At 44.0% G+C, this 27,875-nt stretch overlaps 1 protein-coding gene across 13 annotated transcripts in view; it reads right to left on the bottom strand.

Moving 5' to 3' along the window:
• Nucleotides 1-27,875, bottom strand: part of CUL2 (cullin 2) — a 103,121-nt gene that overhangs the window by 57,266 nt on the left and 17,980 nt on the right. For all 13 annotated transcript variants that reach the window (XM_065586770.1, XM_065586769.1, XM_008162928.4 and 10 more), the window contains exons 4-6: nucleotides 27,177-27,271; nucleotides 3,391-3,496; nucleotides 2,865-2,947 (exon numbers count right to left, since the gene is read on the bottom strand). In XM_065586770.1, the coding sequence (XP_065442842.1) occupies nucleotides 2,865-2,947; nucleotides 3,391-3,496; nucleotides 27,177-27,271 (284 nt within the window). The remainder of the gene's footprint in view (nucleotides 1-2,864; nucleotides 2,948-3,390; nucleotides 3,497-27,176; nucleotides 27,272-27,875) is intronic.

Below are 27,875 nucleotides of genomic sequence, written 5' to 3'. Positions count from 1 at the left end.
ACTGTGGAGTTGGGGTGCAGGGCCCTCTGGCTTCCCAGGATCCCCGCCTGGGCAGACTCGCTGGGAATGCTGAATGCTCCAAGGTCAGATCCAGGAAGGTTGAAGCTGTGTAAGCTTCTTGCCCTGGAGACAGTATGCTCAGAGAGAGGAGGCAGCTCCCCCAGTGTCCTGACTGGCTTTGTATGGAATAGTTCCAGAGCATCACACCGGTGACTCCAAAGAGACAGGTGTTAACAGGCCACTTCACCTTGAAAGATCTCTTAGAATATGTGCTAACTACTTATGCTACACTATCTGTTTGACCTTGTATTTAGCTGCGACACTGAATATCTTTTCTAGACCTGAGGAAGAGCTCTGTGTAGCTCAAAAGCTTCTCTCTCTCACCAACAGAACTTGGTCCAATAAAAGATTATACCTCACCCACCTTGTCTCGCTAATATCCTGGAACCAACAAGGCTACAATCATTGGGATATATTTATGTACTAATTTTATACTGTGTTATGCATTAAAAGTTCCAGTTATAGGAGGTGTAACTCCCCTTCTACTTACTGATATGCTTTTTAAAAAACACAAAACACGTAGAAATAATTGCATGAAGCAGAATTTACTTTTATGTACAGACTTGCATACTGAGTACTGTGAGAAGTGTGCATAAAATTTAGTTTTTTATGTAGTTCAATGTTCCATCCACTTCATGTAATATTTGTTACTTCAGATATTTCCGTATGAGATGCGATTTAATACTTTTTCTTCCTACAAAGATATTGTGCAATCCCTGCACTGCTAAACTTGATTCTAAACGACAGCTACTGCAGTTGCCACTAAAATCTTCACAATTGTTCTTTGCCATAATACTAATTGCTGGCAATAATTGCTTGTACTAATCATGGAAGATAGCACAAATTCTACTGTAATGTTAGTTCAGCAAAGGCAAAATTGTAAAGGTTTGACAGCAAGCACTATACTGTCCGGTACTTGAAAGAAATAATTTTTTGTAACAATAAGGATCAGTTCTTGCTTGTATAGTGCATTTCATCATGCATAGATTATAAATTGCTTTAAAAAGGAAAGTCATTTGCCTTATTTTACAGATGGAGAAACTAAGGAACAGATGTGAAATTACTTGCTCCAGTCATACAGCAGTGCCCGTGGCAGAGCAGAAAAGAGAAATCAGGTCTAGCCATTGACGATAATGCTGCTTAGAGCCCTACAGGCACACCGTTTTTACCACTTTCAAAGTTTCTTTAACAAAAATAAATAAATAAATCAGCCCCACTCTCTTATAGGCTCTGCTCAAAAGCCCACTGAAATCAATTGGAGTCATTCCATTGACTATATCAGTCTTTGGATCAGGCCCATAATCAGCTAACTCTCCACAGTGAAGGAATGTGATCATTTTCATAGATACTGAAAGTTTTGCTTCATGGTTGACAATAAATAGCCCTCTCTAATAAGCGTGTCAGCATCCTTTTCCTACGAAATACCTAATTTTCATTGATCAGGCCCTCTGTCTCAGTAGTATAATTAACATTTAGGTCAGCTAATAAATAGTCAAGATGAGAATCCAGGCCACTTGTTCTTAGTATAACTAAACAAACTTCTGCATTGCTAAGTGGTATATGCTTATGTCCCTTGTTCACCAGACTCAAAAGAGTTAAGATGATTATCGTTACTTAACGCCCAATTTATCCTTGAATCACTGTAAACACTGGCTTCAAAAGAAGTGGTCTTAGGCAGCTCTAAACGTTATTAGGTATATTACAGGCTTCAGAAGTAATGTTTCAGAAGGATGTAATATCAGTCCTTAACACATTTTCATAAAATCCAGTTGAAAGGAGTAGAAATGAAATATGAATCATTACAAGTATGCTATAAAGCAATTACAAAGTGCTTCATTTCACTATATTCAACCAGTATAGAAATATTAACCTTCACAACACACTTCCTTATGTGCAGTAGGTAAAAATCCCCATCCAGATATATAAAGGGAGGCACAAACACTGTCTAGCTCAAGGTTTCTCTTCAACTCAGCATTAGAAGTAGGAAGAGAAACAAGAGTTCTAGTCTCAAGTCTTAGGTACTAAAGAACATTCCCTCGGGATTATAGTTAGGCTTGGCAGGATTTGATTTGAACTGTTAGTCCTTAGTAAACATCTATTTCACCTGACACATTGAAACAGATGAAAAAAAATATCCATTGGTAACAGTCGGCAAGCACGATGTCCCACCTACTTTGTGCCTACAGGAATCCAGCCCCATAGCGTCGCAGGGAACTCTCTGCAGCCCTACTGTCATGGTCCCATTCTCTCACACAGCTGGGAGTGTGGGGGCCATCCCCAGGCAGGAGCCATGCAGCAAGGGGGTGGCCTGCCCCAAGAGCTTCTGCTCTGCACTGCCAATATGACAGCTTTCTGCACATCTCACAGCTGCAGGGATCCAGTGTCATCAGTCCTGTATCCACACAGGTAGCCCCCTGTAACCCCAGTGTGAAACTGGAAATTTATTTAAATAGGAATTAAATAAATAAAAGGCTTAAAAATAAAAATTGATATTAACTGAATTTCAAATAAATAATAATAATCGAATTCTTCCAGGCCTAACTATAGAGAATTAAATTTTTCAACTCGGGTTCTCTTTCTGCACAAGTAAATGGCAACAGAAGTGTTTATATTTTCGACAACTAAAGCTTTTGGCACATTAATGAGGTAATAGCAGCACGTTCAGAGTTGGTTTATACTAAAATAAGAAAGCAACTTCGCTGAAGTGCAATGAATTCACAGGCCTCTCCAAGCAAACAATTAAAAAAAAGAATTTAGACCAGATTAAAAACACTGTAACTAATAGAAAACAAACAAGCACTCACTTTTTGATTTCTCGGAGGAGCATTCGAATGAGTATGGCCTGCAGTGGCTCAATCATTAATTTTCTCCACATATCAAGTGCTAGCTGTAAAGATACAAACATCACAGAAAACTTATCCGATAGTAAATGAAGTTTAAAAATCCAAACTGAAGCGAGATTTGGGCAGGAATTAACATCCTTCCCAATATTTGTTTCCATTCTCAATTCTTTTGTTTGACAAATCCAAGATGTGCCTTATCAACAATATTTACACAGATCCACACCTACATGTGTTTCTCCCACCCCCAGGTTGTACCTTATTTAATTCTGCTTTTCAGATAAGGAACCGACAAGTCCTCTATAAAACTTTTTAACCTGATTTTCCAACGTGCACAATACTCCCACTGAAAGTCAAGCTATATATTTTTAGGTTGTACACAATTTTAAATTTTAAAAATCAACATTTAAAAGAACACAGTTAAATTATAAGATCTGTTTTTATGTACAGTTTATGGTTACCTCTTACATCTACTTTCAGAGGTACTTACCTCTCCTATTTCCATCAGTGGTTCACTTATATCCACACCCCCATAGCCATACTGAAGATCAGCTTCAGTTAATTTGTTCTTCTTAATAAACTGTGTGTTGAGGTACCTATGGAAACAAAAGCAGTCTAATCAACCCCCAGAGTATAAAACTGAGTGAGATGCTAAATGCTTCAATAATCTTTGTAACCACACAATGTCTTTAGCTTAGTGGAAGGCAAGAAAGCAGGTGACTTTGAAAATGACTATTACATAGATAAGACCTTTTGTATAAAAACAAAGACTGTAGGACCTCCCTGAATTAATTAATTTGAACTATAACATTTAAAGGCAATTTTTTAAAAAAAATTGCCAGTGATGGAAAATTGCCACAACCCTTGGCAACTTGTTCCAATGTCACAGAGTAAAAGTTTAAGGCCAGAAGGGACCATCAAATCACCTAATCTGACCTTTTGCATATTACAGGCCACCACCACCACCCAGCACCTGTATACTAAACCCAACAACCAAAATTAGACCAAAGAATTATAGCCCACAGGAAACTAAACTATTATGTGTCACAAGCAGAGGGACAGAAGGGATCAAGGTGCATCAATATCAGACATCAGTATCAGGAAATTCATTAAGAGAGATATACCCAAATAATCCCAGAAAGTGACCTGCACTTCATGCTGCAGTAGGGTGACCAGATGTCTCGTTTTTAAAGGGACAGTCCTGTTTTTTGGGACTTTTTCTTATATAGGCGCCTATTACCCTCCACCCCGTCCCATTTTTTCACAGTTGCTATCTGGTCACCCTATGCTGCAGAGGAAGGTGTAAAACCTCCAAGGTCACTGCCAATTTTATCGGGAGAAGCATTCCTTCCTGACCCCACATATGGTGATCAGTTAGGCACTGATCACGTGAGCAAGAACCAGCCAGCAAAGCATGCTCAGTACCCCCTCAGAGCACTGCTCCACCCCATCCAGTGTCCAATTTCCAGCCTTTTGCTTCAGAGGAAGCCCAGCAAAAACCACACCCCAGAACACACTGGAGGGGGTACATCAACTCATCTAGATATTTGCCTAGTTTTACAGCAGGCTACATAAAAAGTATTAGCAAAGTCAGTAAAAATTAAAATTCATACATACAATTACTTGTTTATACTGCTCTATATACACACACTATACACTGAAATGTAAGTACAATATTTATATTCCAGTTGATTTATTTTATAATTATATGATAAAATGAGAAAAATAAGCAGTTTTTCAGTAATAGTGTGCTGCCACATTTTTGTATTTTTATGTCTGATTTTGTAAGAAAATAGTTTTTAAATGTGGTGAAACTTGGGGTATGCAAGACAAATCAGACTCCTGAAAGGGGTACAGTAGTCTAGAAAGGTTGAGAATCACTGGGCTAAACAAGCCAACCTCTTCCAGTCTCCTCTCATAAAATAGAACCTATTCTCCTGATCATTCTCGTAGCTATTCTCTGCACCTGTTCTAGTTTGAATTCATCTTTCTTAAAGATGGGTGACCTGAATTGTACATAGTTTCCACATGAGATTTTACCAGTGCCCTATACCAGGGGTCGGCAACCTGCAGCACGCAAGCTGATTTTGCCTGGCACGCGGCTGCCAGCCAGCGTCCTGGCCGCCAGCGCCGTTCAGCCCGCTGCCGGCTGAGTGAACAGAACCGCAGGCTGGAAGGAGGCTAAGTGGGGCTGGCGACCGAAACCCCAGACAGGCAGCAGGCACGCCCCCCGCCCACCTCTCACTGCACTTGGGTTCTGTGGCTCCCAGGTGTGTCAGCCGCTGCCGCCGCCGCTGGGGCGTGGGGCCCTGAACCTGCTCCGGGAGGGGCGGTGGCGGCGGCTCACACGCCCGGAGCCACAGAGCCCAAGCGCGGTGTGTGGGGAGCCGGGGGGCGCATGGGGACCACTGCCCGCATGCAACCGCTGCAGGCGCCTCCCCCCCACCCCCCGGGGGCACTGGGCCGCAGCCTGGGCAGGCGCACCCCCCGGCTTCCCCCTCACCTGGTTCTGCGGCTCAGGTTCTGCGGCTCCTGGAAGTGTGAGCCCCTGCCGCTGCCCCTCCCAGAGCTCCCCCGCTCGTGCTGCCTGAGCACTCTGCAGGGGAAGGGTGGTGCGCACGACAGCGTGTTTTGCCTCCACGTGGAGCCAGCGTCTGACTGGCATGGGCATGGTAAGGGGAGTCCTGGGGGGCAGTCAGGGAGAGGGTTGGGAGTTCCGGGGATCCTGTCAGAGGACAGGGAGTAGTTGGATGGGGCGTGGGAGTCCCTGTTGAGGTGTGGGGGTGTGGATAAAGGTTGGGGCAGTCAGGGGACAAGGAACAGGGAGGCTTAGGTAGGGGGTGGGGCTCTGGGTGCAGTCAGGGGACAAGGAGCAGGGGAGGTTTGGAGGTTCTGAGGGAGGCAGTCAGGAGATGGGAGGGAGTGGATGGGGGCGGGGTCCCCCCCCTCTCTTTTGATTGTTGAAACATGGTAACCCTAGGTGAGGGGGAAGCCGGGGGGCACATGGGGGCTGGTGCCCGCATGCATCTGCTGCAGCCTGCAGGAGCCCCTGGGGGGGGGGGCGCAGCCTGCGCAGGAGCAGTGTGGCAGCTCCCCGCTAGCGGGACACACTGGCTCTACCAGTACTCTGCCTCCGGAAGGTGGCTCCTCCCTGCTGAGCTGCTGCAGCGGCCCAAGCCTAGCAAAGCCAGCGAGTGGACTCGGGGTGGGGGCCGCCGGGGTGGGGGCCGCCGGGGTGGGGGTGGGGGTGGCAGGGCTTGTGGGGGGGGGGGCTGTGCACCCCTTAGGGGAGTTCAGGGGGTGGGGAGGGGAACCTGGTCTGGGGAGCAGCCCCATGGCACGGCTGGCCCCTGGGGTCTATAAAGGCTCGTTGGGATTTGCCCCTCAATGAACCAATGAGCGGGGGGGGTGGGGGGGGAGGAGGGAGGAGAGGTGGAAGTTTCGCCTAGGGCGCAAAATATCATTGTATCGGCCCTGCCCCCGGTTAAAAACCACTGCACTAAACTTTACATACAACAATAGTTTATAGACTTATAGAGAGAGACCTTCTAAAAACGTTAACATGTATTACCGGCACCCGAAACCTTAAATTAGGATGAATAAATGAAGACTCGGCACATCACTTCTGAAAGGTTGCCAACCCCTGCCCTATACAATGGCATTAATACTTCTTTATCTCTATTGGAAATTCCTCACCTGATACATTGTAGGATCGCATTTGCCTTTTTCACAGCTCCATCACATTGGTAGCTCATCATCATCATCCTGTGATCAACCCACACACTTTGGTGTCTCTCCTCCTCTATCATTTCCAACTGAGGAGACCACAGCTTGTAGCAGAACTTATTATTAGACCCTAGTGCATGACCTTGCACTTTTACCATTGACTTTAACCCCGTCATTCCAGTCTTCAAGGTCTGCCAGATATTTCTGTATAATATTTTGATCCTCCTCTGTATTGATAACTCCCAACTTTGTATCAGCAAATTTCATTGGCACACTCCTACTTTTTGTGCCAAGGCCAATAATAAAAATATTGACTAAAAACTAATCCCAAAAAAGATCTTGAGGAACTCCACTAGTATCCTCCCTCCAATCTGAAACCCTCCACTTTTCAGCACCACCCCTTGCCTTCTCTCCATTACCCAGTTCCCTATGTACTTACAGTTCTTGTGCTAATCCACATCTACTCTAATTTAACTAATAATTTTCTATTTGGTACCATGTCAAGTGCTTTATTAAAGTCAAAGTATATTATTGCATTTTCCCTAAAAAAAACAAATCAGTTATTTTCTCAAAGAAGGAAATCAGGTTAGTCTGGCACAATCTATTCTTGGTAAACCCATGTTCCCATGGTGTATTACATTCCCCTTGCCGTCTACCTCCATTAGTTTTTTTCTTTTTCTTTCATCATGTGTTCCACAGTCTTCCATACTATTGAGGTCAGACTAACAGGTTTGTAATTGCCCAGGTAACTCCCCCATTTCTTAAAACACAGGTCTGATGTTAGCTATTCTCCAATCATAGGGTACTATTCCTGAAGAGTAGCAATCTCTACTAACTAGCAATCTCATGTGCATATGGTTAATAACCCTCACAGTTAAAAATGTATGCCTTATTTCTAGCCTGAATTTGCCAAACGTCCAACTTCCAAGCCATTGGAGCTTGTTATACTTTTGTCTGCTAGACTGAAGAGCTCATTACCAAAGTTTTGTTCACCATTTAGGTACTTATCTTGGTTAAGCTAAACAGACTGAGCTTCTGGATTCTTTCCACTATAAGGCGATGGTTCTCAAACTTTTTTACTGGTGACCCCTTTCACATAGCAAGCCTCTGAGTGCGACCCCCCACCTTCTTTAATTAAAAAGACTTCTTTAATATATTTAACACAATTATAAATGTGGGAGGCAAAGTGGGGTTTGGGGTGGAGGCTGACAGCTTGTGAACCCCCATGTAATAACCTCATAACCCCCTAAGGGGTCCCAACCCCCAGTTTGAGAACTCCTGTTATAAGGCATGTTTTCCTATCTTTTAATCATTCTTGTGGCTCTTCTCTGAACCCTCTTCAATTTATCAACATCTTTCTTGATTTTACACCACCAGACCTGGAGACAGTATTCCAGTAGCAGTCAGTGCAGTGCCAAATACAGAGATAACACAACCTCCCTCCTCTTATTCCAGATTCAACTCTCAACATGTATAAGGCTTGCATTAGCCCTTTCAGTCACAGGATCACACTGGAATGCCATAAGGAATTCTGAAAACACAATTGCGAATGAATTTTTAAATATTTATTTTAATATCACACAATCTTATCCAATTAGCTGCTAGATATTAATGACTTTTATACAGCATATGAAACAATTGCTTGATTAATTATTTTAGTCAGTAATTACAAGATACCATTATTAATTGGATCAGACCTGTTCCAAAAGACACTATGTTTTGACATTTATGGCTATAATTCTCAGCACATACTGTATACAGTTTTATAACTTCTAAGTGATGGACAAATATTAGAGCATCAACTTTAAAATTACATGTTGTAAACCAAAGTCCTTACCTGTTTCTGAGATAGATAAAAAACAAAACAAAAAAACAAGTTAAGGCCTGATCTACACTGGGGAGGAGGGGGAGGGGGGAAGAGAATAGACCTAAGATACGCAACTTCAGCTACGAGAATAGCGTAGCTCAAGTCGACGTATCTTAGGTCGACTTACCTTGCATCCTCATGGCGCGGGGTCGACTGCCGCCGCTCCCCATGGTGGAGTACAGGAGTCGATGGCAGAGCGATCGGGGATTTTTATCATGTCTACACTAGATGCGATAAATTGATCCTCGATAGATCGATCACTGCCCGCCGATCGGCCGGCAGTGTAGACGTACCCTAAGTTTACTTCTCACTACCCATGCTCTTTTGATTACTTTTTTCATTTATCTCTGCCTGGTAACATTTACTTTGCTTGAATTCAGATTCCTCAGGTGTAGTGAAGCATGAGGATGTGTGTAACAGTCGTCTTTTGTCCTACATTTATACAGAAAATCAGCATTCATCAAAAAGTCTATAAAGCAAAACACTGTATTCAGAACACCTCAACTAAAGATACCCTATTTAGAAATATTTAAACCTGTACTCGAAGGCCTCCTGAGCCAATATACGGTATATTTTGGATATCCCAAACTTGAACGTAGGTAACACGAACACAATGGATGACTGTAAAAAGAATTTGGAGGTCATGGTTAAGGCTATGTTTATGTTACGGAATCCGTGACTGCCAGAGACTCCATGACATTCTCTGCTTCAACCACAGGGGCTGCGGGAATCTTCAGCTGGTAGCCAGAGGGGCCCTGGCAGGGTTCCAGCCACAGATGACAGCAGCAATAAGCGACAGGGGACCCCCTGCAAGATTCCAGTGACAGGTGACAGACTCCTGAGGGGGCCCTCCTCGGGATTCCAGTGATGGGAGACAGCCTCATGGATGCCTCGCGTGAGCGACTGGGAGTGTCCTGTTTTCTCTTTGGGAAATATGGTCACTCTACAACTCCCAACCGCCATGGGCGGAGGGGGCTCCCCCTGCAGCTTCCAGCTGCCACTGGCAGAGGGGGAACCCCACATCTCCCAACCACCACAGTGGCAGGGGAAACCATGGAGCCGCAGCAGCAAAAGTCACAGACAGGTCACAGCTTCTGTGAATTTTTGTTTATTGCCCGTGACCCGTCCGTGACTTTTACTAAAAATAACCATGACAAAATCTTAGCCTTAGTCATAGTAGATAACCAACAGAGCATGAGCTCATAGTGCAATGAAATGGCTAAAAGGGCTCTAACATGGTCATTGAATGTAGCAGATGGGGGACAGAGAATAGGAATAGGGAGCTGGCATTACCTCTATGTATAGCATTAGTAAGACTTACTGGACTACACCACCCAGTTCTGGAATTCACAATTCAAAAAGGATGTTAAACTGGAAAGAGTTCTGAAAAGAGCTACAAGGATGATTCAAGGTCTGATGGATTCTCCATCACTTGAAGTCTTTTAAATGAAGATTGGAGATCTTTCTAAGAAATATGCTCTACCTCCACCAGGAGTTATGGTCTTAATGTACAAATTATTGAACGAAATTCTCTGGCCTGTGTTGTGCAAGAGGTCAGCCAGAAGGAACGATTATGATAGTCTTGTCTTAAAAAAAATCTGTGACTGCCCCTTGTTTCATAGACGTTTGTTTTTCCTTGTTAAATATTTTACTTAGATCAGTTCTTACAAAGACCAGACATTTGAGAAATTGAGACAATACAAACGTCAAACATCAGATTTCTATGAATTATTCCAGTTATACCACTACCTCGGATCCAAACCAGATTGAGAAGAAATAAAGCAGCCAACATCTTTGAATCTGTGTTGATAAAGGGATTAATTGCAAAGTTGGATTGATACGGAGATCAATAAATTGCAACATAAGAAATAAAAAGGGGAAGAAGAGTTTCGGGGTACCACAGAAAAAGATTCCTTAAAAATATCAACACAACCGCTTTCTCACCACTACAAAAGTAGTTCCAGTGGAAAATAATTGCACCCTTCTAAGACAATCACTGACCCCCCAAAAAAACAAAAAACAACCTCCCCCCCACCTCAAACCAGATACAACCAATGTTTTAGAGGACATGAGGCAAGTTTGACAACCACTTACATCACATACAAATACATAGTTGAAAAAAAAGTTAAAATGGAGTCATTTCACTTAGAGTTTCCCAGAGTTGCAAAGTTTGTGTTGTAAACACAGCACGGAACTAGGAGGTGGGCGGCGGGGTTAGTTAAAAAACTTGATATTTATTTTTTAAAAATATATAAATACTTCTGTTAGTCACAGGTTACGTAATCTGGTTTAATGAAATTTATAGGCCAAAGTTGACCTCACACTATCCCTTTAAACAGAAGCAAGACCTCGGTGAGGGATTAATTATGCTTTACTCTTACGAGATTTGCTCATTATTATTGTCGATCCAAGTTGTCAGAATTTAACTCTACTACTCTTCAACCTAAAATTGTATATACATTTAGCTCAAATATGTGCAGACATAAATTAGCACCATTCTTTTTAGGAAGTAGGGGGATCACAAAGGAGAGATGTGGGAAGATGTTATCAACTGGATATCACTTTGACACCTGAGACTCATAATTTTGCTTTATGATGCTAACTGTTGCATGCTTAATGATCACTTAATAGTACATGACCTTGCTAATTTGTAATTACATGCAATTGGATCATGCAGAACTATACATATTCAGGTTCTTTGTTTTGCAAGCACATTTGGCTATCTACATATCTAACTGCTGTATCCATTGCTAATGAATGTGTTTTAACAGATTCTTTGTAAGTAGTGCTATCTGGGCGGATTTATCCAATTCATTATCTGAATTTTGTTTTATCCGCTCATTCCTGCCTTATTGCCTGTGAGAAGTAAAATGGTAATAAAAAAGCTTGACATAACAGAACTGCCAGGATAGGAACATGTTTTACTGTCTCAACCCCCTTGCCTCCCCTCTTTCTATCCATCAGTGAGCCACAACATGACAGCACCTGTTGTGCAAATTCTATAGGGCAGATATGAGTCCTTACTTGTTTCTGTGATGTGCTTAGTATTGTTTTGTGCATTTGAAAATAGTAAATAAAGAATTCCACATAAAGTTACAAAAATGTTGCATACTCCTAAATTGTAGTTATACTCTGAACAGCAACTCTAAAAAATGAATTATAGGATCATAAATTTTGTTTCATGATCTGACTAGCCCTCTGACTAGTCAAGAATTGCTAACTTTCAGATGTCAAAAGTAACTGATAGGAGTACATAAACAGATGCGGAAATTTCTTCCTACACTAGTTTGTGACTGTAGAACATTTAGTTAAATTGCAATCCTACATTAATATTTACCTGTATTATGGAAGGATTGGATTTTTATTCTTGTGTTAAATGAGATGGATGATTTACATAGAGCAACAGAGGTAGTTTACACCAGTAATCTGTTTGAGACAAAACTACCTAAGTCCCATGTATTCCAGTTTGCATGTTAAAAAAAAAAAATCCTCACCGCTCCAAACTGCTAGCTCTGTACATTAAGCCTGGGCTCTGAGAGTCAAATTAGGTTCTCTCCTTCCCGCACAATGAAAGTTCTGCAAGCTCCATTAGCCAAGTTATATCTGTTTAATTCCATTGTATTGAAATTGTACTCTCAATATGCAACTAACAGGAATCAAGCAAACAATTCTGATGACACATAGGAGGAACAGAATCTAGATCACTCCAGTGTAAGCTGTATTAGCTCTTCAGTATTATCAGGAATAAAAAGCAGTACAAGCTCATTAAAGAGAACAGAGGGTATCATTTTTAGTGTAGGTTCACAATTTAAGGGCTCTGTACTGATCTTTGGACTTACACATGCATTATTAGACAATATGTATGACCCACTCGGCTCATGTATGAATATTCAGTCCAGCAGTCTTCTTTTCTGCTGTGCATATTGCATGAGTGATTATTCACAACTACTATAATTGTAAAAGGTATTTACTATGATTTGGTACATACAGACAGGGTTAATAGCCAGTTTTCATCCCCACAAACTAAAATGCAAATCTTGCTGTGCAACGTTTATTACTTATTCTGATTCAAATGAGTGACCACTTCATTGGAAGGCAAAACACAGCACACTTCAGATTTCTTAAAGACACAGCTCTTTTCCAAGTGAAGAGATCAGCGATCAACAAAACTGTGTTTCACATTTTGAAGGATCCTTAGGCTTAAAGTCAATGGTATACATCAAGGAAAACATGATAGCACAATAGTTCTCTGGCCCTGATCTTAAGTGTGCCACGTGAGTGTACCATTTTATACAAATGGTGCAGCTCTACAATATAGTTGTGTAATACTTTAATTGGTTTTGCTTGTAACTGAATTACTGGATAGTGCGGTGCTGTAGCCAGAACTTTTTGCTATGTGAGCTTTTGTATTTAAATATGTATTTTTAATTATATGTAGTAAAAATATGTATTTTTAAATTTCATTTTTAAATTAAATAGAATCTTTAGATGTATAAAATACTTTCCCTTCTTCTGCAGAGCCAGCTGAAAACAAACACAAATCTGTTAGATGTGTTCTTATAACTTTAGTGATGCTCTTGCTTCAATGATGAAGCTGACAAGAGTATAAACACACTTTCTGCTGTATCTAGGCATTTGGGATGTCCAGGTTGAGACACCTTCATGGGGTCTTATTTTTGGATGGTGGATACTTAACTTTTTCTGAAAAGCAGGCTGTTTTAAAACATTTAAATTGGGCACCCAAAAATTACTAATCTCACTCAAAAATCTTGGCCAATATTTCTATCTGTAATTAAAGTGGGGGAAATCATCTTAAATAGAAAAATTGAGGAAGAGGGCTAGGGGAAGTGTACTCTAGCAAGCAGTGGCTCGAAAAAGGATTTAGGAATTATAGATAACCAATGGAATATAAACTAACAGGTGTAACGCTATTATAAAAAGGGCAAATACAAGTCTTAGTTGAATAAATGGGAATATCAAAAGTAAATACATAATATTTACCATTGTACATGGTATTAAGGAGGCCACTACTGAAACAGCATGTCCACATTTTCATTTCATGAAAATAAATATTCTATTTTTCTTCACTTCAAAGAAATGCAATATCATCAGTGACAACACGTGAACCATGTGCTCCTCAAAGTGCAGGGTAAGTTAAAAAAGTGGTTTATTATGTCTATTGTGCAGTTAAGGTCTTAACAGTGCTGGAGAGGGGAAAAGAGCAAGCAGTGTGTTGGATAGATCCTTTAGCAGATAAACGTTCCCTTCTGTAATAATCTATCACTCTATGAGAGCGGAAACTGTAGTTCAAAATACAGGTACACTGGTTCTGTAGGACTTGAAACTTGCCTCTTTAATTTACAGTCTTGAAGTTAAGAAAAGGTAAAATGCTATATGACATTTTCTATTTCCTGTATGCCTGTTCCAGCTCCAATTGGCGTGTCTCATTCATCTAAGCAGGGCAGCAGGATCTGAGCAAGGTTTCCTGTCCAGTGATGCCCCAGGCTGCTGGTGGCAAATGTAGATTCGACACTATAAACGGGGATACTCTCCTCCTCCTCCTCCTCCACTCAAAATCACTACTGTGGGTGCACAGGCAGCAGAGTGATGCCGGTCCCTTTTGGGCAGGAACAATTTCATGGAGTCCAAGGCCAGAAGAGAGCACTGTGATCATCTAATCTGACCTCTTATACTACAAGGCCATAGAACTTCCCCAAAGAAATTCCTAGGGCATATCTTATAGAAAAACCATACACTCTTGACTTAAAATGGCTAGTGATGGAGAATCCATCACAACCCTTGGTAAACTGTTCCAATGTTAATTATTCTCACTAGTAAAAATGTACCCCTTATTTCCAGTCTGAAATGGTTTAGCTTCTACTTTAAACCACGGACCATAAGAACGGGGCATACTAGGTCAGACCAAAAGTCCACCTAGCCCAGGCCACTGTTCATCTTCCGACAGCAGCTAATGCCAGGAACCCCAGGAGGAATGAACAGAGCAGGTATTCGTCAAGTGATCCAACCCTTGCCTCCCATTCCCAGCTTCTGCCAAACAGAGGTTAGGGCAGTGGTTCTCAACTTATTTATCACTGTGGGCCACATGTGCAGTACCTGGGCTGCAGGGGCCAGGTAGCCCCCGCCCCAGACCCTGCTGTGCTGAGCAGCCCAGACCCCCCTGTGCAACCGGAAACCCAGACCCCGCGATGCAGGCTGGCCTTTTGCACACAGCTGAGCTAGGCCACAATTGCATGGTAAGTGGGTTGCATGCAGCCCACGGCTTGAGAACCGGTGGGCTAGGGCCACCATCCCTGCCAATCCTGGATAATGGCCATTGATGGACCTATCCTCCATTAATTTATCTAGTTCTTTTTTGAACCCTGTTATAATCTTGGCCTTCACAACATCCTCTGGAAATGTTCTTATGCTCTAGATAGACAAGGGCTCCCCTGAAAACACCGTTGTTAGGTTGTTGGCTTGATCATTACTCAATTTCAATTTGAGTCAACATTTCCACCCCCAGAAAAATAGCGCACACAAAAACAAGCTCATTTACCTCAAGAAAACATGTCAAGGTGAAGGCTATTACAACTGAATATAACACACATTTTTTTTATTTTATTTTTATTCTTTTCGGTAGGTTTTCATTGTAGTTTACATTAAACTCATCTGAATGCATGACCTGAGCTTGTCTGCTCTGATAAAAGTATAATTTGATGGTAAAGAGTTTGAGAACCACTAACGTGAACCCTCAACTACAAAATTGCAAGCACAATCACTTATTTCAGATAACAGTATTACCATAAGTTTAACGGATTTCATGCTATTTCAGTAGTTCCCAAACTTTAACAACCTGTGAACCTCTTTCACTAAAATGTCAAGTCTCGTGAACCCCCTTCTAAAAATGAATAGTTCCATAGATTTTCTCCCTTACCTCAGCATAAATATAGAAGACGTGATTGGGGAAATATAAAATTTGTTTTTATGACATGATTACACACTATTATCATTACAGTATTTTTATTACAATATGAAAACGGCAACATGTCCAAGATCTCACTTTTGTAGCTTGTGTCACTTTTGATTAAGCCTGTTATAAGACAAGGCTCCTATCAGAGGCACCAGTAGAAAAAAAAAAGTGGTGCGGGGGTGAAGCCCCCCTGCACCCCAGGGTGAGACCCTGTAGGAAAAGTAGGGGGCCATGGGGCCACTGGAAAAAAGGAGGGGCGGGCTGATGCAGGGGCGACACATGACCCTCATCACCCCCACCTACTGGCTCTGGCTCCTTATTTTCATGAAGGAGTATCAGATGGGAAACAGCATGAAGGTATTTAAGAAGCCAACTCAGAGTTCCTCCTACACAAGTGTTCCAGTCTTGAGCAGTCCAGGCAAACAATGCACGTTACAACAAAGCTTAAACTTGTTCTTCATAATATTTTAAAAACACTAGCAGCCTATTTAATTTTAAAAACAGCAAAAAATATCCACCTCCCTTCCATTTTGTAAAAGGAGTCTTGAAGTTTAAATCTCCTCAGTGTGCTAGATATGCTTGCTTTGATCTGTTTAGCTCTTGGAAGTCCCCAAGGCTCTGGACTGCTGGCTCCATGCTGCCCAGGGTCACTATGGACAGCTCCGTCTGCCATTTGGGAATTTACCCCCCTCCAAGAACTCCCTTTAACATGAGGATTTATGAACCCCAGTTTGGGAACCACTGTGCTATTTGTTTGCTTTTTTTTTTTTTTTAAATAATACAAAGGCATCCATAGAAACCTCAGGGTGAAAATACCACAAATTAGAAGTCAAACCAAAAACCTCTCCCCACTATCCGTCCAGACACCCTGATATAGGAAAACCTCAATTTTAAAAGTCTCAGGGGACACCAAAAACTCCCCTAAAAACTGAGATTTCAAAAAATAATGGGGAAATAGCCTATTGGGCTAGAGCACACAAGACATTTTAGATTTAAAGGAAATAATTTAACACTGAAGGTAATAAAATAGGGTTTACCTATAAATACAGGAACAAACTTGAATCAGGTCCAGTAAGTCAAAGGCTATGTCTACACTTCCACTTATGTCAGCAAAACTTACGTCGCTCAAGGGTGTAAGAAAACACCCCGAGTGACATAAGTTTTGCTGGCGTAAGTGCTCACGTGTGTAGCACTATGTTGTGGGAGATGCTCTCTCCCGTCAGCATAACGCGGCTACACGAGGGATCTTACAGTCGCATGGCTTTATCGGTAGCTGTGCCACTGTAAGCTTGCTAGTGTAGACATGGCTTAAGGGAAGACTATTCCGGAGTTAAAGATTCTTCACGAAGAATGGGGTCTCCAGTCCCAGACATTCCAAACTAGGATTAGTTAACAGAAGCATGCAAGCTTAACTCAACTGACAGTATCCATTAATACCAAAATTTCAAACTGGATAAATCATACCAGATGTAGTGTTGGGGGTGGGGTGGGGAAGAGAAATCTAATGTCCAACACTATCTGGTACCATGCATGCTCGCTTGGTATGAGCAGCAGTAGAAAAATAATGTCCTATGTTCTAATCATGCCTCTGTCACTAATTCACTCTGTAGCCTTGGTCAATTCACAACTTCTGTTTAAGTTTACAGATCTGTAAAACAGGGATAAACTACCTGTCAGAGCTTTGTGACTATTAATTAATTTTATCAGAGTTCACTTATTATTAAAAGCACTACAAGTGCTAAGTATTATTACAGCCAGTGACCTTGAGACTCCAGTCAGCATACATTTAAAATGGAAGAATACTAGACCCCTCTCTGGATTACATGCCATACACAGTAAGACACTTTTGAAGAGCTTACAGCTAGAGTGCATCATGAATGTCAAGTCTTTAATGCTAGTGACATTTTTAATAAAACGAAACTCTGCTCATATTCAGTAGATACAAATATCAATTCAACTGGTTCACCTTTCACTCCTGATAAGTAGATGCGATTCAGAAGTCAGAGAACCAAGTTTCCCAATCTAACTATAGCAGCACAGACAGCATTAATTCGATTCTATGCATGAATTATTTCAATCATTTTACATATAGACATTCAAGGAATTAAGTCCTGAAGTGGTGACAAGATGCCTCATGTATAGAAAGTTATTCCCTAAAGAGATTAGAGTAGAGCAAGTAAGACTAGAGAAATAAAAAGGTTATTAAACACAGTAAGCATTCACATAGACCATTGTAGGCACAGCAAATGGAGAGTCATTTTAAGGAATTCCCAGGGTAAGAGGATGTTTTGTCAGATGGAAAGTGGGCAGTTTTGGAACTAAAAGCACAGTACATAGCAGAAAGTCACACCATTAAAAGCCGCTGGACACAGTGTGTACAAGAACCACAACAGAAATAAGCTACAATGTTTAACATTGTTCCTCATTTAGCTTTTATGTTGGCCAGCTGAACTATCAGAATTGTAATCACGGACCTCAACTAGGAGATTTTAGCACATGAGAATAAACTTCTGTTTTAGAATTCAAGATCAAATATTCCTTTGTACCAGTTTTAGCAAATGAATTCTATAGCTTGGGAAAGGGAGCGTCATTTATAATGTTTGTATAGTGAAGAGCATAATGGGCCAGGCTTGTCCCTTAGGTACTACCACAACATAAAGAAAGATCTATGGGAAAGTTGGCAACTATAAAGGTGGTTATGTATCAAATTTAATCATGATAATAGAATTATATTTTGAAGTGGAGTTTAGACTTGTTTTTAATGGGCAAATCAAAACATGTTCAGCAACCTTGAGATAAAAAAATTGAGTAACTCCTTACTCATCTACTCAGTGACAATTATGTTATCAGTTTCTTCCCCCCCTTTGCTGGCTTTGAATTTTAAAGGATAAAGGATAAAATATAGCTTCATCTGATTAAAAAACTGGCTCTCTGTTGGCAGGTGGACTACTCAAATATTGTAATTCAAATAAGCCTGTACATTTTTAACCCTATAAGTAGTATGTATTACAGTTATACAATAAAACATCTCTGCCATGATCTAACATGTGTAAAGTACACAGTCATCACAAGTGATGAATCACACATATACCAGAAAGACACTTTACCCAAGTGGCTGGAATGGCTCTAACGTCAGTAGTCGTCTTAGTTTAATACCACACTTACTCAAAAATGGAACACTCCCAGAAAAATTATGCAAAACAGTGTCAGTGAAAGCCATTTTATATATTACACAATACAAATGGATTTTTATTCATATGAATTTTTCAATCATGATTAGTGTTAATGTGTAATGGATTGATATTTGAGTGGCTAGCAACACAAACATGCACCACAACGTACATAGGGCGTAATTCTGCAAATAATTAGGACTATGCATCTAGATCGGGGTAGGCAACCTATGGCACGCGTGCCGAAGGCGGCACTCACACTGCCCAGGTCCTGCCCACCGGTCTGGGGGGCTCTGCATTTTAATTTAACTTTACAGGAAGCTTCTAAAACATTTTAAAAACCTTATTTACTTTATGTACAACAGTAGTTTAGTTATAGATTATAGACATATATATTAAAAACGTTAAAATGTATTACTGGCACGCGAAACCTTAAATTAGAGTGAATAAATGAAGACTTGGCACATCACTTCTGAAAGGTTGCTGACCCCTGCTCTAGATACTCCTGTATAGAGTTCACACAGGAGTAACTATATGTACACTTGTAACTCTATACAGAGACAGGCCCTCGCTGCACATGTATTGGGGGGGGGGGGGGGAAATCTGGGGCAAAACCAGTACTTGGTCCTGCTAGTGAAGGCAGGGGGCTGGACTCGACGACCTTTCAGGGTCCCTTCCAGTTCTATGATAGATAGATATTTATTTACCTGCGGCTTTAAAAATGCCCTCAGTAAGAATACATCATTTAACAATGCAGTGCGACTAATGCCCCCCATATGCTATATTTATCCACTATTGATCATGCCCTCTATCGGCCTCTGAAACTGCTAGTACTGTATCTATCAAATGTAAAATTTTAGTGGCTAGCAGCTATATCTTCTAGTCATTATAGGGGGGGAATTCCAGTTTAGGCAAAGCCTTAGCTTGAAAACAATATAGGGTCTAGGGAATGAGACAGATGCTGAGTCACAGTTTAAATACTTGGGCTACAAGAGTAGAGCAGTGGTCCCCAAACTGTGGCCCCCTCGTCTCCAAGGAATATTCAGGGAGGCACGCGGCGGGACCTGGGCCAGCCCACACAGGGAGCAAGCACCAAACTTCCAGCCCTGCTCCACCCCCATGCTCACTCCTCCCCCAACCCCATTTCCTTTATCAAACTTTTGAATCAGCTCTTCACTCTTTCATGCATGCTACCTGTAAAATCACTGCATTGTCTTTCAAATTTCTCCTTACCATACTTCTGCCATGATGCCGATAAAACATTTGACAATTAGGCAGCTGGAGTGATGTAACTTCTGCTTATTAGTGGATAATTATGATCAGTGTGTTATCGTGTGCTTAAGCCAACTATATGTCGTATCTACCTGGTGTCTTGTCTTATCTTATATTTAAATTATAAGGTCTTGGGGCTCCAATAATCTTTTTGCTATTTTGCACAGTGCGTACCACAATGGGTCTCATCCTCAACTGGGGCCTCTAGACACTACCCCAAGACAAAAAAAAAAAAAAAAAGAAAATCCACAACAAAGCAAAGACTAGGAATCAAACAAGTTTAAAGGAGAAAACGCTGCATCCTTTTCTTCCTCTTATTGCATAAACTAACACTTCTTTCTAGGCGTGTTTGGAAAGGAGCCACTCCCCTAGCTGAATCAATTGGCACCAAGTCCATCGGTTCAAATAAAACCTTTGAGTAGAAAGAAAAAGTTCTTTTTATTTATTTATTTTTCCATTACTGGTATTCTTTGAGATGGGTTGCTCATGTCCATTCTACAATAGGTGTGCGTGCTCGCCATGTGCACCAGTGCTGGAAGTTTTTCCCCTAGCAGTACCTGTAGGGGAGCACCCTAGCGACCCCTGGAGTGGCGCCTCTATGGCACAGTGTAAGGGGCGCTGCCTGCTCCCCCCACTCTCAGTTCCTTCTTGCCAGACAACTCCAACTAGGGTGACCAGACAGCAAGTGTGAAAAATCGGGACAGGGAGTGGGGGGGTAATAGGAGCCAATATAAGAAAAAGACCCAAAAATCAGGACTGTCCCTATAAAATCAGGACATCTGGTCACCCTAACTCCAACAGATGGGAAGGAGTGGGATGCGGAATGGACATGAGCAACACATCTCGAAGAACACCAGTGAAGAAAAAGGTAACTGTCTTGTCTTCGAGTGATTGTTCATGTGCATTCCAAAATAGGGGATTCCAAATTATATCTGTTGGAGATGGGTAGGAGTTCACAGACACTCGGGATGGAGCACAGCCCTGCCAAACCCGGCATTCTCCCTGGTTTGGGAGACAATCGCATAATGCAAGGTGAACGGAAGGCCATGTGGCAGCCCTACAAATGTCCTGAATGGGGACACAGGCTGAAGAGGCAGCGGACGAGGCTTGCTCCCTCGTTGAGTGTGCCCTCACAATCAGCAGCAGGGGGATTCCTGCCAGGTAGTAACAGGTACGAAAACATGAAGTGATCCAGTTGGAGAGCCGCTGAATGGAGATCAGCTGACCTCTCATGCGTTCAGCCGAGGTGATAAACAGCTGCGAGAACTTCCTGAACGGCTTTGTCCACTCCAGGTAAAAAGCCAGAGTCCGTCTCACATCCAGCATGTGGAGGCGGTGCTCCTCATTGGACGCATGGGGCTTGGGACAGAGCACCGGCAGGAAGATGTCCTGACCCATGGGGTAGGTGGAGACCATCTTGGGGAGGAATAAAGGATGTGGTCGGAGCTGGACCTTATCCTTATGGAACACCGTGTACAGGGGTTCGGAGGTCAGGGCTGAGCTCCAAGACCCACCTAGCTGACATGACTGCCATCAGGAAGGCTACCTTCTGCTAGAGGTGCGACCAGGAGTACGGAGCTAGCCGCTCAAATGGAGGACCCGTCAACCAGGGCAGCACCAAGTTCAGGTCCCACTGCGTGACTGGGAGCCTAATGTATGGGAAGAGACGATCCAATCCCTTAAAGAATCGGCCAGTCATAGCATGGGAGTGTCCCTGCACCGGCGGGTGGAATGGGCGGTTCTGCCAACTTGCGAACAGGTCCACCTGGGGAATTCCCCACTCTTGGAAAATCCTGTGCACCACCTCTGGCTGTAGCATCCACTCATGCTGAGAAGAGAAGTCTCGACTCAGGCGAGCTGCCCACGAGTTCCGGGCGCTTGGTAAGTGGTGGGCTTGTAGGCAAATGCCATGGGCTATACAGAAATAACAGCCTGAGGGCTTCCTGGCAGAGGAGCGGGCCCCGCCTTGCCTGTTGATGTAAAACATCAAAGCCGTGTTGTCTGTGAGAATCCTGACCACTCCGCCCTCCAGGTGCGAGCGGAAGGCCAGGCATGCTAGCCAGACTGCCCCGAGCGCCTTGATGTTTATATGCGGGGCAAGGTCCTGTGTGGACCACAGACCTTGGGTCTGAACGTTCCCCACCTGGGCTCCCCACCCCAGGTCCAACATGTCAGACACCAGCTCCACCGATGGGGGCCTGTCCCTGAATGCGACCCCATGCAGCATGTTCCATGGAGAGGACCATCATTGTAGGTAGGAGATCACCAGTTCGGGCACAGTGAGGACTTTGTCCATCCTGTCTCTGGACTGGGAGAACATCAAGGCCAACCAGAGCTGGAGGGGCCTCATTCTGAGTCTGGCATGGCGAACCACGTATGTGCACGCTGATATGTGACCCAGGAGCTGGAGGCACGCTCTGGCTGTGGTCACGGGGAACCTTGTGACTATGTTGATGAGCCCTTTTAGGGTCTCGAATCTGTCCGGTGGGAAGGAGGCCTTGGCCGATGTGTCCAGGACTGTCCCAATAAACTCTATGCGCTGCACCGGGACTAACATGGACTTGGTGTTGCTCACCAACAGGCCCAAGGTGGCGCATATGGACAGGAGGAGCGCCACGTGATCCCACACTGTGACCGGGAGCTGCCCTTGACCAGCCAGTCATCCAGATAGGGGAAGATCTGGACCCCACGACATCTGAGGTAGGCTGCCACCACAGACATACACTTTGTGAATACCCTGGGAGCAGTGGACAGGCCAAACGGGAGGACTGTAAATTGGCAGTGCTCCTGCCCAACCGTGAAACGGAGGAAGCGCCTCTGCCCCTTGAATATATGAATGTGGAAGTATGTGTCCTGCAGATTGAGGGCAGCGTACCAGTCCCCAGGATCCAGGGAGCGGATGATGAAGGCCCGAGAGACCATGCGCATCTTGAGCTTTATCATGTACTGGTTCAGGCCTCGCAGGTCCAGAATGGGCCTGAGCCCCCCTTTGGCCTTCGGGATAAGGAAATAGCAGGAGTAGTACCTCTTGTGTCTGAATTCTGCTGGCACCATCAGGCCAAGGAGCCGCCCCAACTCCTGCTCTAGCAGGGCCTCGTGAGAGGGGTCCCTAGGAGGGACGGGGATGGAGGGTGATTGAGCGGGGTAGAGGTAAACTGGTGGGTGTAGCCCCAGGAGACGGTATTGAGGACCAACGGTCCAACGTCAGCCACGACCACTCTGGGAGAAAAGCACACAACCGGTTAGAGAAGGGAAGCTTTATTGTGGGTGGATCCCTGGTATAAACGGGTAAGTCGCTCCTGGGCATCCCGTCAAAACTGATGATTTCCCACCTGTTTGCCCTTGGAAGGCCCAAGCTGTGGGGGCAGAACGGGACTGCCTCTTTGGGCATTTCTTATAGTCCCGTAACTTTTTATAAGGGGACTCATATTTAGAGTGGGTGGCCTGGGTCGGAGCTGGCTGAGGCTTAAACTTGGTCCTGGCCAGAGCCGGGACATAGAGGCCAAGTGTCTTAAGCATTGTGCGGGAATCTTTCAGCCTGTGCAATTTCACGTCCATCTGTTCTGGAAACAGGGCCTTGCCATCGAACGGAAGGAATTCTGCCTCGCTGGACATACCAGACAGCAGAAGCCACGGCACCCTCCTCATGGGACACCTCAGAGGCCATAGACCTTGCAGCCGTATCCACAGCATCCGACGCTGCCTGCAGGGTCGCCTTAGCAGACGCTGTACCCTCCTCCACCAGAGCCTTGAACTCCCTCTTGTCACGCTCCTGGAGGGAGTCCTTGAATTTCAGCAGAGAGCCCCACAAACGGAAATCATACTGCCCCAGGAGGACTTCATGGTTTGCCACCCTTAACTGGAAACTTGAGGATGAATAAACATTTCTCCCAAGTAAGTCCAGCCTCCTTGAGTCTTTATTTTTTGGAGTAGGGGCTGGTTAACTGACTCTGCCACCAGGGAGTTGGGGGCAGGGTAGGTGTACAGGTATCCATGCCCCTTGGTGGGCACAAAGTACTTCCATTCCACCCTCTTAGAGATTGGGGGGCAAGGAAGCCGGGGTTTGAAATTTTTGCCACCCCTTCATGGAGTGGGAGGGCCACCCTGCGCGGTGGCGAGGTCGAGAGGACGTTGAAGAGGGAGTCCAAGGGTTCCGCCACCTCCTTGGCTTGAAAATTGAGGCTCTATGCCACCCTTTTCAACAGTTTCTGGTGGGCCTTAGAGTCCTCCTGTGGAACAGGTGGAGGAGGGGCCGTAATCACCTCATCAGGGAAGGATGAGGATGGGGGTGCGGTATTCTGCGTACCCACCGGTGCCAGAGGTCCCACCACTTAGTCCCTCTCCGGGCGTGGAACCGGAGATCAATGGCCCACCGACTCCCTTCTGGGAGGCTGATATAGGAAGGCTGACTGTCTTTCCAAGGCTCCAGCCACCAAGCGAGCCACCACTGGTGGCTGTGTCAGGGGCCACGGGGCCCATTGGTACAATGGTGCCAGCCAAGATGCCCAGTGAAACTGCACCTGATGTGGTACCGGCGTAGCAGGCTGTTCAGCCTGTCCTATCGACTGATGACTATGAAGGGAGGCTGGCATGGCATATGACCTGCCACCGTCCCGCGACTGGGAGAAGCACTGGCATTGGGAACGGTGCCAACCACAAGACCTGGATCCCAGCGCGGAGGAGTGGGAGTACCACTGGTAACAGCTGCTCCGCGATTGGCTCTGATGGGTAGATGCATGACAGCGAGGTGCCAGCGATCGATGCCTAGGACTGCGTCGATCGCTGGCACCTCGGCGGGGTCCTGGAGCAAGACCAAGAACGGGAACATGCCGTATCGTGACGGGCTACGATAGTCTCTCGGAGACTAGGACCTCCGCTTGCATCAGTCCCGGTCTCGATGGGGCCCGCTCCCCTTGCAAGGTCTATGGTCCCTCGAGGCGGAGTGGTGCCTGGAACCCCTGCCAGCGGGACCCAGCCATACAACCTGCTGGGGGTCGATGGCGAACGGCATCAGGAACATTGCCTAGACCATGCACAGTACCGACCAGGCGGTGACTGCGGAGAGCCAAGTGGTGGCTTGCCTCTGGACTGGGGAGCCAATGGTGCCAGCAGAGACATAACATCCCGGGCCACTTGCAGCGCCTCCGGCGTGGAGAGCACCCAGACATCCGGGGAGGTCGGCGTCGAGTGGGCTGGGCTGCTCTGCTCAACACGAGTCGGAGGTCTGGAGGCCGACAGGGATCGAGAACTGCCCAGTGTGGGTCTAGTCTCTCCCCCGGTCTTGCTCTGGTGACTCGGTGGAGATGACTTTCTCTTACCCTTTTTGGCATGCCCCGCAGACGGAGAGCGGTGCCAGGCACCGAAGGGTTGCTGTGCACCGACACCGCAGTACTCAGTGCCGACTCAGAGTGGCGCACTGGAGTAGGAGTCAACACCAACTCCATCAGAATGGCTTGGAGCCCCTTTCCTTCTTGGTCTGAGGCTTGAAGGATCTGTAAACCTTGCAGCGATCGCTGAGATGGGTTTCCCCCAGACAGCGTAAACAGTCTATGTACGGATCACTCACTGGCAGCGGCCGCCCGCAAGTGTTGCACGACTTAAACCACAGGGCATGCCCCAACACGGGCGCACTAAACTAAACTAACACTCATCTAAACTACTTTAACTACAGGTACTACTAACTATGAACGAACAAGAGTTCAAGAGGAAAGCTGCAGCCAAGTTGGAGCAGAGCAGTTCCGATGCACCTTTACTGGCAGCAGGAAGGAACTGAGGGTGGGGTTGGGGGGGGGGAGAAGCACACAGTGCTCCTTATACCGCATCATAGAGGCACCACTCCAGGGGTTGTTACGGGCACTCCCCTACGGTACTGCTAGGAGAAAAAACTTCCGGCAGTGGTGCACATGGCGAGCACGCACACCTTTTGTGGAATGCACATGAGCAATCACTTGAAGAAGAACAGGAAAATGCTAAGTAAATTTAATAATTTTAGAAACTAACTTTTACGTATATGAAAAGTGAATGCTGTATTGCAAGCCTAGAACGTTCATTCAACACGTTCTTAGGAAACTATACAGGTTTCCACCTTTATACCAGAGACCAAAGATAAAATTTGTGTTTTCATATAGAGTTCTTAATATACAAGTAATTTAGACAAAACCTTGAGAAAAGCAGGATTTTTAAAGAGATATTATAAATGAGACACAATGATATAGTCGTCCTCACCTAAACCAACTTGTGAAGCTTATACACTAAAAAAAAAAAAAATCTATGAAGTGTCAAATTTAAAGTTTTACGTAATATAGACTAAGAACATCAGTGTTAACAATAGTTTTATCATCTTGGCTTTTCCTGTCCTTTTCATCCACTTTTCCTAGGGGGTCTCATTCACTCGTGCTGCTTTGCATGCATGGAAAGAAAACAGGTATGCATAAAGCGGTTTTATTTTAAATGTCAGTGGGCAAAAATGAAATCTAACAAATCTAACCTACTAACTACTCTAACCTACCTAAAAGCTACTAAAGTAATAGCCTAATCCCTAGAAGCAAGGGATGTAGATGCTGCTGATGTTCCATCTTGCAGTCACAGGCAGTAAGAAGGAACTGAGTGATGGTTGAGGCCTCACTGTCCTGTATGCCTTTCGCTACAGGAATCAAGAGGCCATTCAGAGTGCAGGTGCCACCCCAAAGGAAGGACACTACTATTCAAAAGAGCCCTTGCATGCAAGATCAGATTGTATTTGCACCAATGATGGAAATTGCGTGGACATTCACTCAAACAATTCTTACATACTACATACAACGACCTTAGTAAACTACAGAGAGATAAGGTGAGGTGAGGCTAGATCTTTTATTGGACCAACTTCTATGGGTAATAGAGGCAAGCTTTCGAGCTACACAGAGTTCCCTCCTATCTTTAATGCAGTGTAGCACGTAGAAACAGAGAAGGGAGTTGGCACAACTTGGCCAGCCAACTTTCTGTGGACCACTAGCATGTGTTCCACAGATATCGCTAGACCACAGCTTGGGAACCACTGCACTAAACATTGAGACCACAAACCTATTTCATAGAGACCATTATCAAATTATAACACTATAGTCATTAACAATCTGGGCTATATTCTAACCATGGCTAAAGCTGCCACCATATTACGTGAGCAAGGTCATCTTCTACAGCATCCTTTAACCAACTCTCTACAAGTTATCCGCGAACTGTCTTACTCCAGTGATCTCCAGTTACATTGTTTAAAAAAGCTTGTTGGCAAAATTTACCTGTATAAACAGTCCATGTAGTCTGCCCCTTTACTGTATTCTTCCCAGTATCTATGATACATAACCAGTACTTGTTCTTCAGATTCCAGAACACGCTATGAAGGAAAAAAAAACATGCCACATTATAAGTGTTTTTTCCAAATGTAATGGCAAAATATTGTGTATACATGCATGTGCAGTATTTTTTGACAGCATAAGAGAGTCAATTGATTACTATGAGTTTCAATAGTGTACTTCAAGCCACAAGGACAAACTCAGAGTCCCTATTTCAGGGAAACTGAATTTATACTGCAAGCTGGAAGAAATATAGTTTGATTGACTCAATCGGTATATGAAGGACAAAAATAGAATTGCTGAAATATCCTCATGAGTACATGTTTATAAAGCAAATACTCAACTGGACAATGCTTTGGTAATCTAATTTTCTGTGCTTCCCCATCTCTCCCCTCCCTCCTATTTTCAACTTTTTTCCCCAGTAAAATATAAAGAAGTAGAAGACACTTTTGGAAAACTATTCAAATAATTTTAGTTGAAATTATCCAGTCACACTAAATACATTTACACTCCCCCTCAATCCAACAAAATGTTACAAAACTAAGGTATATTTTGGGTTATGAGACCATGTTTTATACTCCCTTTAAGGAATAGCGAAAGCAGCAAGAATATGTACTCTGAACCTTGTCAGCTACATCTATCCAC

The sequence above is a fragment of the Chrysemys picta genome, chromosome 2 (genome assembly GCF_011386835.1).
Source record: "Chrysemys picta bellii isolate R12L10 chromosome 2, ASM1138683v2, whole genome shotgun sequence".
Taxonomy (NCBI): Eukaryota; Metazoa; Chordata; order Testudines; family Emydidae; genus Chrysemys; species Chrysemys picta.
The sequence above is the reverse complement of the archived record's forward strand: the minus strand, read 5'-3'. Positions and strand labels throughout refer to the sequence as shown.